The sequence below is a fragment of the Heterodontus francisci genome, chromosome 17 (assembly GCF_036365525.1).
Source record: "Heterodontus francisci isolate sHetFra1 chromosome 17, sHetFra1.hap1, whole genome shotgun sequence".
NCBI lineage: Eukaryota > Metazoa > Chordata > Chondrichthyes > Heterodontiformes > Heterodontidae > Heterodontus > Heterodontus francisci.
The window spans coordinates 65,357,248-65,369,371 of NC_090387.1; the positions used below are offsets into that span (position 1 = coordinate 65,357,248).

The window sequence follows — 12,124 nt, forward strand, 5'->3', positions numbered from 1 at the left end:
CATCCTGTTGCTGGACAGCAAGAAGAAATGGACAGAACTGCATCAACTAGGCAAGGCATGAATAGATCTCCAGAAAAACCTGGTTCAGCAGCTCCCTGAAGGTCATAGAAGGTAGTCACAAGTGGTCCATCGTATTCTCAAAACATTATAGTTTACAATTAGGCCATTGGATTACATCTGTCTGAACAAGAGAAAAAAGTAGTGTTATTCCACTACTTACAAAAAAGAGACTCAAAACTTCAGGGACAATGCCATGAATGTCTTATGCTTTTTTTTAAAAAGTCATTTTTCTGGTAAGAATTTGAACAACGCTTACAGATATTAACTATTCTCTCATATTGAAGAACAAACTGCAATTAGTTTTAGTTTTTAGTTTTAGAGATACAGCACTGAAACAGGCCCTTCAGCCCACCGCGTCTGTGCCGACCATCAACCACCCATTTATACTAATCCTACACTAATTCCATATTCCTACCACATCCCCACCTGTCCCTATATTTTCCCGACCACCTACCCATACTAGGGGCAATTTCTAATGGCCAATTTACCTATCAACCTGCAAGTCTTTGGCATGTGGGAGGAAACCGGAGCTAGATCTTTTCATGGGAACTACCAGTGTGGCCTTGGTCGTCTTAATTTCTCTGTTCCCCTCATTCCCTCCAACCTTTCAGCATTCCATTCTCTCATGTCCAAACCTGAGATTATCATTTAACCTGCAGACAAGAGTGGTGTTGTTGTTGTCTGGTATATGGACATCTATATTGCAGAGGCTGAACCCCAACTCTGACACGTTCTTCTAGGCCATGACCTCACACTGAACAGCAAGCCATCATTTCCAAGACTGTCACGGACATTCATCGCCTCTGGAAATCTTCCCTCCATGGCCTCCAACCCTCAGATCCCCAACAGACCACTTCTACCTCCTTCCCAAGATCCACAAACAGACATGCCCCGGCAGACCCATCATTTCAGCCTGCGCTTGCCCCAAAGAATTGATTTCTTCTGGTCTCGACTACTTTTTCTCCCCTTATCCAGTCTCTTACCACCTACATCTGCAACTCTTCTGACACCTTCCACTATTTTAAAAGTTTCCAGTTTACTGGCCCTAGCCATCTCCTTTTCAACATGGACGATTAATCCCTCTTCACCTCCATTTCCCACAGGACAGTCTGAGGGCTCTCTGCTTCTTCCTTGAATGGAGGCCCAACCAATCCTTATCCACCACCCTCCTCCATCTGGCTGAACTCATTCTCACATTGAACAACAACAACTCCTTTGACTCCACTCACTTCCTCCAAATAAAAAGCGTTGTTTTGGGAGACTGCATGGGTCCTAGCTATGCCTGCCTTTTCGTGAGATGTGTGGAATATTCTTTGTTCCAGTCCTACTCAGGGCCCCCTCCCTCACCCTTTTTCCAGTACATTGATGACTATCAGTGCTGTTTCCTATTCTCACCTTGAACTTGTCACGCACAGGTGATCTGAACTTACGAACTATTTAGTAAATCTGAAATGGACACTTTTCTTGTAAACAAAATGGAAGGCGGCGGCACAGTGGCGCAGTGGTTAGCACCGCAGCCTCACCGCTTCAGCGACCCGGGTTCAATTCTGAGTACTGCCTGTGCGGAGTTTGCAAGTTCTCCCTGTGACTGCATGGGTTTCCACCGGGTGCTCCGGTTTCCTCCCACCGCCAAAGACTTGCAGGTTGATAGGTAAATTGGCCATTATAAATTGCCCCTAGTGTAGGTAAGGGAATATAGGGACAGGTGGGGATGTGGTAGGAATATGGGATTAGTGTAGGATTAGTATAAATGGGTGGTTGATGGTCAGCACAGACTTGGTGGGCCGAAGGGCCTGTTTCAGTGCTGTATCTCTAAAAAAATAAAAATAAATAAATAAATTATTTTTAAAAAATTTTAAAAGTCAGGTGACTTTCCTTTCCTTTCCTGCCAATACACATAGAACTGAGAACCCTGATCTAATTTTAATGTCTGGACAAGTCTTGGAGAAGTCATTAAAATAGAAATGACCTTTCTGAACACATCTGAGAGAAATCATTAAAATGCAAAATGACCTTTTCTGTGGAAATGCCTGCTTCCCTCCAACTAATTGGATTAAGAGTTTGGAATCAAAAAGTTTGCAATATCATTGAGTGGGTGTTACATATATTACAGGTGTTATTTAATAAACATTTATCTTATTTATTTTTCTTTGAAACTTACAAGGAAACCTGTCATTTATGGGTCCTTGGTAATTAAAGCACTCCGGGGTTTTAAAAAAAACACGTTATTTTAAAAAAACGTGTCTGTCAGTCGAGAGATGGAAAAGGGGGGGAACCATCCCTCACCTGTCTGTAACGAACTGGAAAATTTCAATCAACTTTGCTTCCAATTTGCCCTCTTCCCTCACCTTCACATGATGCATCTCAGACTCTTCCCTTCCCCAACTTCCATTTATGGGGATCAGCTATTGACCAATATCCACAATAAGTTTGTCTACATTTCCTCCCAGTGCACCTGCAAGATCTCTAGCCCATTCTCCTAGTTTCTCTGTCTCCATTGCATCTGTTCTGAAGATTCCACCTTTCATACTAGTGCTTCCAATAGGTCTTTCTTTTCCCTCAACTATGGATCGACAGGGCCCTCAACCTTATCCATTTGATTTCTCGCACTTCCACTCTCACCCTCTCCCCTCATTCCCAAAATCACAATAGGGTTCTCCTTCTCCATCTTCCACCCCACTAGGCTCCGTATTCAACGGATCATCCCAGTTATTTCCGCCACCTTAAGTGTAATGTTGCCAAACACCTCTTGCCACCCCTACCCTTTCAGCATTCCAAAGGGACCATTCTATTCCCAACACTCTGGTCCACTCCTCGATCACCCCCAACACAGCCTCCCCAACACCGGCCCCCATTCCCTCAGCACCTTTCTGTGCAAGCACAGGAGAAGATGCAAACCTGCCAATTTACCTCCTCCCGCCCCACAGTCCAGGTCTCCTAAACACTTCTTCCGGGTCAAACAGTGATTTACTTGTACAGCTTTCAATTTAGTATACTGTATTTCACTGCTCATGACATGGTCTCCTTTACATTAGGAAGGTGAAACACAAATTGGGTGACTGCATTGTGGAACACCTCCATTCAGTTCACAAGCGTGATCGAGATTCTAGTTGCCTGTTATATTAAATTTTCTACTCCACTCCCACTCTACTTGTAGTTTGTTCTCTGCTGCCCAACCTCAAAGTTTCCACTTTAATCTGAATACCTGTTACCATGGCACTGCAGTCGTGCATAGAGTTGAAAAGTATAAAATGACTAGGATATTATTTAGTTTAATTTATTTTTGTCTAGTTAGATTTTTTTGGCTTAAAAAGGTACAGGGGTTTTACAGAAAAAATATTGGGACCAAAATTCCAAGAATAGTTTTGGAGTAAAAATAAAAAGAAGTGTAGTGCTGGCTGGCTAAGAGAACCAGAATTTTGGGCACAAATGAGATATGCCATATTCAACCCACCTGTTCTAAAATACACAGTAAATCGCAATAGAAAATGATGACGGTATGCCCATCTTTCCCACTCCCCATGGGCTGGATTTTGTTGAAGTCCCAACGTCAGTATCCGTGGCAGGGCTGGCCGGAAGATCATGCTGGCAGTGGCCTGCCACGGAGTCTGACATCAGGAGTGCCAGGACCGATCTTCACAGCAGCAGCAAGATTCCGTGGCACCCCCCTCCCCCACCACCAATCGGCAATGGGACCCAGCTTTACATATGTAAATGAAGCACACGAATAAATTTAAATAAAATTCACACCAATCTCACCTGCTGCCCGGGATCTTCCAAGCAGCGGCTGGCACTCACTCGCCATTATTTTCCCATCCAGGTAATGCTGGCGCCGAGGTGGGGAAGGGGGTACTCAGGATTTTTAGTGCAGTGGAGGTGGGGGGAGGGAGGGAACAGGATCAAATGTGCATTAATAGTGTGTGGGTGGGGAGGGGCAGGGGAAGGTCACATCATCCAGGTAAGTGTTTTGTGGGGGGGAGAAAGAGGCCAACTATCACATCTAAGTGTTATTGAGCATGTTGTATGATGCTTTAAGAGTGATGTCCCTTTAAGAACTCAGTAAGCTAATAAGCTAAGTACCAGGATGTAGTCATGTGACTCGAAGCCATCGTCTCTACTATAACATCCTAGACAAAGGTTCTGTATATAGTTTGCTCTGTACTGTATGCATTGGTTTAGCTGTAAATAAACCTAGAGATCTTCAAGGAACTGGAATCCACATACCTCATTGTATTACTTGAGTTAACACAAAAACTCATGACGGGGGTGGAGGAGGTGGGAGAGGCGGGGGGGTGGGGGTGGTAGGTGGGTATGGCTTTAAAAATGTAAAACAGTGGCAGGACTGGCTGCCCTTTTAAAAATGGCACCAGCGCTTGCCGGCATTGCAGAGCCCGCCCCCACCATGTGATTGGAGGTGGGGGTGGGGAAAGAGTGGCCCGACCGGTGTATTATCTTGAGCCGCCGTGCATGGGCCACCATTTTTTTGGCTGCCTCCGCTCCCAGTGGCAGGAGAATAAAATTCAGCCCCATGCATCATCGCCCTCTCCCAAAGTGGTCCTTGCCTGAAAATGGTAGTGTAATGAAGGCAATACCTGCTGTCCCAGAAATTCTGCCATCTGGAGCAGATTTAAGTTGAGAAGAGCATGTCTCATCAAACCAGGAAGTGGATCAATGCCACAAACTCTGTCTGAAACACCATCTTTGACTGAAGTAATTACAAAAAAGTTTTTCAGCCTTGCAACTAAAAAAAAGTTCTCCAAACTGTTTTTCAGCAAGGAAATCTTTTGCTTCCCAGAATTGCCTCACGGAAACCTTACCTCTGGGCTCACTATGGGCTTTTGCATACATATCCTTGTAAATGGAAGCAGACCAGGAGCAGGACTGAGGCAAAGAGGGAAGGCACATGAGATAAGATGGCCACTTAGTAACCTTCCATCTGAGTCTGCAGACTCTGCCACTCTCTTGATGTCTCAGAAGAGGTTTGCTTAATGAGGCAACAACTCATAACTGACCTCCAAGTATCCTTTCAAAAAGACTGGGTGCAGAACACTGAATGTCACATTATAAAGTAGTTTTACTGTGTGCATGTTTGCAGCATGCTTTATTACCATTGTGCCAACCTTGGTTCCCCTCTGTACTGATCTTACACACTGCATATGGATTTCACCCAGATCATGAGGAATTGCAGTCTGGATTTAGAATATGTACACCTCTGCAAGTTTAAATTAGCTGATCCTACAATATATGGTGAGGTCCCACCCCACTCAAGTTGTGATGGTGCTGCCATGCTGTAGGAATTACAGGTCCAAAGCCTCAAAAATGTCTTTAAATAAAATGGAGGTGTTAGCCAAACCCAAGATATCACTGTCCTTTTGTTGCAACAAAATTTTCCTGTCAATTTATGCATAAGAATATGAAAAACTTTCATGTTTCCAACAATAAACATCAAAATATTCTGGATATCATAAAATCTGGTGTACAAGTCAGTCCCATTTCATATAGTTGCAATTTTGTTAAATAATACTGAACCAGTGTTTCGGTCACTAAACCAGACTGAAGAATCTATAAAGGAGCAGCGCAGAGTCTAAACCAGTTAGAATATTGAATTCAATGTCAAACCAAGTACAGAAAGCAAAATTAGAGGAAAAGATGGCATTGGGAGCAGAGATAGAGACAGAAAAAAAGTAAAAATTACTTTTTTAGAAAAATCTCCAATAATAGAAATCTGGAGGAACGCTACTAGGTGCTTGTAAAAGTTAATTTTTAGTGCCAGAGAGGACATTTGGCAGTAATTAAGATGTAACACGCCATTAGAAATGTACTTACTGGAATGGACAAGTCCCAACTTTTTCTGGGGAGTTTAGTGCAAATATATATGCAAACCAGGTAAGTAACTTCACACTGTTCCATGCACTTGAACAGTGAGTCACTCAGCAAAATACCATTATTGCACAGCTTTTGCAGGAGCAATTTCCTGATTTGTGCATTTAACTGCATGTGCAGTTACTGGAAGTTGTTGGTAGGTTTACACATTAATAACAGTGAGAATTGTTAGCCTCACTGTTATTTCCAGTGCAAAATCCATCCCAAATTAAAGAGAGCAATAGATATTCTATTATTCTTTAAATGTTTTGAAAACCATACCAAAACCAGAATATTTGGATTAATTAAACTTATCTTACCTTTTTCACCGAGCTTCTCCTTTGTGATGTGCAAGGCTCTGTCGATATCCTCGGGTTTAGTGAGATCCATCTGAATTAAGGTAAGTTGTTCTGAGCACATCTGTAGCAGCTCCTTTGCTCCTGGCCCATTTTTATTCAACACTGTAGCAAAAACTTCAAAGCCTAGGGTGTCAAAGTGTTGAGCTATTGTCTTTCCAAAGCCCGAATCACATCCTAGAATTAGCACATTGCAGATGAATTTATTATATTTAAGAACAACAGGCAACTCACTGGTATTATAACAAGTAACCCAACTATTTGAGTAAGCTTTGGTCTCACCTGCTTGGGACAGCAGGAACTAGAATCAGTATGGAGAGAGATAAGAAATAACATGGGGCAGGAAACACTGGTGGGATTAGTTTATATGCCCCACAATGGTAGCTTTACTGTTGGACAGATTCTTTTTTAATCAAGAAATAAGGGGCTTGTTATCTTCACATAGACTGGACCAATCAAATTTGCATAGGTGGTTTGGAAGATGGGTTTGTAGAATGCTTTTGTCGCAGTTTCCTGGAATAACACATTGTGGAACCAACTCGGGATAAAGCTATTCTAGATCTAGTACTGTGCAATGAGGCAGGGTTAATTAGTCATCTCATAGTAAAAGATCCACAGGGAAAAAGTGATCATAATACAATTAAATTCCATGTTAAGCTTGAAAGTGACATACTCCAGTCCCAAACACAAAAATTAAACTGAAACAAAGCCAATTACTTGGGTATTAGGGGAGAGCTGGCTAAGGTTGATTGGGTAAACAGACTAAAAAGGTATGGTGGTAAATAAACAGTGGGAAACATTTAAATAAGCAATTCAAAATGTTCAACAAAAATACATTCCATTGAAAAACAAAAAAAACCTCAATGAACAAGATCCATTCCATGGTTTAATAAAGAAGTTGAGGATAGTATTAGATTAAAAGAAGAGGCTTATAATGTTGCAAAGAACAGTAGTAAGCCTGAGGTTTGGGAGTGTTTTAGAAGCCAGAAAAGGACCACCAAAAGTTGATTTAAAAAAAAGGGGGGGAAAAAATAAAATGAGAGTAAACTAGCCAGGAATATAAAACCAGATTGTGAGAGTTTTTACAAGCATATTGAAAGGAGGAGAGCAGCTAAAGTAAATGTTGGTCCCTTAGAGGCAGAGGCATTGAACAAATATTTTGTGTTTCCCCTCAATAGAAGACACAAATTATATACATAGGGGCTAAGAATGAGGAAATTAAGGTAATTAATATCAGCAGAGAAAAGGTATTGGAGAAACTCAAGGGACTAAAATCTGAAATTCCCAGGACCGGATGGCCTACATCCGAGGGTTCTAAAAGAGATAGCTGCAGAGATAGTGGATGCATTGATTATGGTTTTACAAAATTCCCTAGATTCCAGAACTGTTTCAGTGGATTGGAAGTTTGCAAGTGTAACATCGTTATTCAAGAAAAGGAGGGGAGAGAGAAGACAGGGACCTACAAGTCTGTTAGCCTGGCATCTGTCATTGGGAGAGTGCTGGAATCCATTAAGGAAGTATTAACAATGCACTTTAGAAAAATCATGCTTTGATCTGACAAAGTCAACAAGGTTTTATGAACGGGAAATCATGTTTGACAAATTTATTAGATTTTTGAGGATATAACTAGTAGGGTAGATAAAGGGGAACTAGTAGATGTAGTATACTTAGATATCTAAAAAGCATCCGATAAGGTGTCACACAAAAGGTTAATATCCAAGATAAGGGCTCATGCAGTTGGGGGTAATATACTAGCATGGATAAAGGATTGATTAACAGAGTCGAAGCAAAGAGTAGAGATAAAACGGGGCATTTTCAATTTGCCAGGCTGTAACTAGTGGAGTGCCGCAAGGATCGGTGCTGGTTTACAATTTGAATGAATGACTTAGACAAAGACAAAAGGGCTGAACTTTACCGACCTCCCAATGTCAGGGGTTGTGGCTGGGGGGGGGCCAGAAAATGCCTCCGGGAGAGACCCGCCACAAGCATAGACGCCAGGAAGGCCTGGCCCCACATTGCCAGCGGCAAGGCCTTGTGGCAGCCGCCCCACTGCTTGGCGACGGGAGCCCCATTTAAATAGGTTAATGAATTTATGACTTACCTGGTCCCGATGACGTCCCGCTCTGATATTGCGGTCAGTGACCGTCACTCCCACGCTGTCGGATCTCCGAGCAGTGATATAAGGCAGAACACTGGTGGGGAGGGGGGAGCAGGTAAGTTCCTCAGTGCAGGGAGTGGGGGGGGGGGGGGGGAGGGAGGAAGTGGGGTCAAACTAATTTCATTGGTCTAGGAGGTATTGGGAAGGGGTAAAGATTAAAGTTTGTGAACTTTGAGGGCGGGGGGCAGGAAAGCTGCACAGGTTATGTATTTTGGGGGAGTGGGGGGCAAGAGGACAAGGAAAGAAATGTTTCATTATGTGGGGGTGGGAGAGAGGTTGAAACTTTTATTAATTTAAAAAAAAATAAAGCCCAAGTCTCTGTTTCTTTCAAAAATCAAATTAAAAGGTAAGGGTTTGAAGCCCTTTATAAATGGCATTGGCGCCAGACACTATTGCCAGGGACAGGCCACCCGCCCCCTCCACATCATCAAGGGGGCGGTCTGCCTTGGCCATGTAAATGTGCCTCCGCGTTTAATATTGCAGCGGCTCTGCAGAGAGTGAAGCCCCGTGTGTGGGTCGCCTTTTTTTTTATAGCCGCGGCAACATAAGATCCAGGCCATAGAGTATTGTGTCTAAGTTTACTAACAATACAAAGTTAGGTGGGAATGCAAGTTGCAAGGAAGACACAAATGGGACCACAAAGGGATATATATAGGTTAAGTGAGAGGGCAACAAGGTGGCAAATGGAGTTAAATGTGGGGAAGCATAAGGTTATTTACTTTGGTAAGAATAGAAAAGCAGATTTTTTTTTTAAAAAAGGCATGCAACTTGTAAATGATAGGACTTGGGTGTACTTATACAAGGAACAAAGTTAGCATGCAGGTACAGCAAGGAATTAGGAAGGCAAATGGCAAGCTGGCCGTTATTACAAGGGGATTGGAGTACAAGAATAAATGGCCTTGCTACAATCGTACAGGGCTTTGGTGAGACCACACCTGGGGTACTGTGCACAGTTTTGATCTCCATATTTAAAGGAAGGATATGTTTTCATTGGAAATGGTACAGGAAAGGTTCACTGGATTGGTTCCCGGGATGAGAGGGTTGTCCTCTGATGAGAGGCTGAGTAAACTGGGTATGTATTCTCTGGACTTTAGAAGAATGAGAGATGATCTCATAAAAACATAAGATTCTGAGGGGGCTTGACGGGGTAAACACTGAGAGGTTGTTTTCCATAGCTGGGAATCTAGAACATGGGGCCAATCATTTAGGACTGAGAAGATGAGAAATTTCTTCACAAAATGTTGTGAATCTTTGGAATTCTCTACCCCAGAGGGTTGTGACTGCTCCATCGTTGAATATATTTAAAGGCAAGATGGACAGATTTTTGGTCTCTCAGGGAATCAAGGGATATGGGCAGGAAAGTGGAGTTGAAGCTGAAGATCAACTCTGATCGTATTGAATGGCATAACAGGCTCGCTGGGCCATTGGTCTACTCCTGCTCCTAGTTCTTATGTTTGTAACAAGGCAATGTAATAATCATGGGGGACTTCATTCTTCATATAGATTGGACAAGTCAAATTAGTAAAAGGTATTGGAGGACCAGTTCATGGAATACATTGGAGGCAGTTTCCTAGAACAGTAAGTCATGGAACCAACCAGGGAAGAGGCTGTTTTAGATCTTGTTTAGAGACAGGGTTAATTAATAATCTCATAGTAGAGGATCCCATGGGGAAGAGTGATCATAATCTGATGAATCACTGAGTGGCATACACAAATCCAAAACTAGTGTATTAAACTTAAATAAAGGTAATTAGATATGAGGGGTGAGTGGACAAAGGTAGATTTGGAAATATTAACGGTATGATGGTAGATAAGCTATAAGATATTTAAAGAAATTTTTCATAATTCTCAATGAATATACATTCCATTGAGATATAAAAACCCCACAGGAAAAATGATCCATCCATTGCTAACTGGAGGGTAAGGATAGTATTAGATTAAAAGAAGTTTATCATTTATAATTAAAAGAGTAGTAAGCCTACAGATTGGAAGAGTTTTAGAAACCAGCAAAGTATGACCAAAAACAGAGGGAGAAAATTGAATGAGAGTAAACTAACCATAAATTTAAAAACAAACAGATATGTGAAAAGGAAGCATAGCATAAGTAAATGTGGGTCCCTTACAGGCTAAGACAGGAAAGATAATGGAAAATAAGAAAATGACAGACGTTAAACAAATATTGTGTCTGTCTTCACAAAAGACACAAAGCATACCAGAAATAACAGGGTCTAATAAGACTGAGGAATATAATTAATATTGGTAAAGAAAAGGTACGGGAGAAATTATTGGGACCAAAAGGTCAACAGATCCTAGGATGGCCTACACCCTAGGGTTCAAAAAAAGAGGTAGCTGCAGAGATTTATGGATGCATTGTTTGTGATCCTCCAAAATTCTAGATTCTGGAACTGTCAAAGTGGATTGCAAGGTAGTAAATGTAACACTGCTATGCAAGAAAGGAGGGAGAGAGAAAACTGGTAACTACAGGCCAGGTAGCCTGACATCAGACCTCAGAAAATGCTGGAATCCATTATTAAGGAACAGCACATTTGGAAAGTCATAATTTGCTTAGGCAGAGTCAACATGGTTTTATGAAAATAGATTTGTCAAAATATCATTTCTCCAAGAGATTTTTTAAGAATGCAATCAGCAGGGTATACATAGGGGAACAAGTGAACATAGTGGGCTGAATTTTATTAACGCTGCGCATCGCGGCAACGCACTTTGAACTCTGTGGCCTTCTGTCACGGAAGTGCCGTCACTAAGCCCCCGTGATATTTCGCCCGGGTGATCATTTAAATGGAGGGGCGGAGCGGCCTGTCCGCCCCTGGCAATGGCATCTGGCACCACTGCGCAGGCACTATTTTTAAAGGGCTTCGGGTCCTTCGGCCTCATTAAAAATTTTTAATTCACAATGGTTAAAAATGCAGATATACATTTATTCACATTTTCAATTCCCATTATCCAATTGGCCCTCTCCCCCAGAAAAAGTTTTATTCAGGTTCTGAACTTGTCCCCCTAAACCTAATAACCTTTGACACTCAACCCCTTCCCACCATCCCCACAACCAATAGAAAAGGTTTTCCCTGTTCCCCTCACTGATAATTTCACTCCTCCCCACCAGTGACTCGCCTTGGAACACCGTATGGAGTTCTGAAGGCGCACGAGTTGTGGTCGGTGGCTGTAAAATCAGCACAGGACGGCCACCAGGACCAGGTAAGTTAATTAGCATTTGTTTTTAATTAATTTTAATACTTCGATAAAGGCGGCTGCACAGAGGCCTCACTGCTGCCGGTAAAATGCAGCGGGGCCTTCTCAGCATCGGGGGGTCATGGCGGGCTACTCCCTCAAATATTTTATGGGGCCCCTGTAAAATTCAGCCCAGTATCTTTGGATTTTCAAAAGGTATTTGATAAGATGCCACATGAAAGTTTGTCGCACAAGATAAGGGTTCATGGGGTTGGGGGCAAGATATTAGCATGGATGGAGGATTTGTAAAGGACAGAAAACAGAAGGTAAGAATAAACAGATCATTTTCAGGATGGCAGGACTTTACTAGTGGAATATTGCAAGCTGGGGCCTCAAATATTTACAATTTACGTCAAAGACTTAGATGACGGAACCAAGTGTAATGTATCCAAGTTTACAAAACTAGGTAGGAAAGTAAGTTGTGCGGAGGACAAAGAGTCTG

At 42.3% G+C, this 12,124-nt stretch overlaps 1 protein-coding gene across 1 annotated transcript in view; it reads right to left on the reverse strand.

Annotated features, from left to right (window-relative positions):
* Nucleotides 1-12,124, reverse strand: part of hsd11b2 (hydroxysteroid (11-beta) dehydrogenase 2) — a 72,449-nt gene that overhangs the window by 19,724 nt on the left and 40,601 nt on the right. Inside the window, exon 2 of the mRNA XM_068049550.1 lies at nt 6,243-6,455. Coding sequence (XP_067905651.1) covers nt 6,243-6,455 — 213 coding nt within the window. The remainder of the gene's footprint in view (nt 1-6,242; nt 6,456-12,124) is intronic.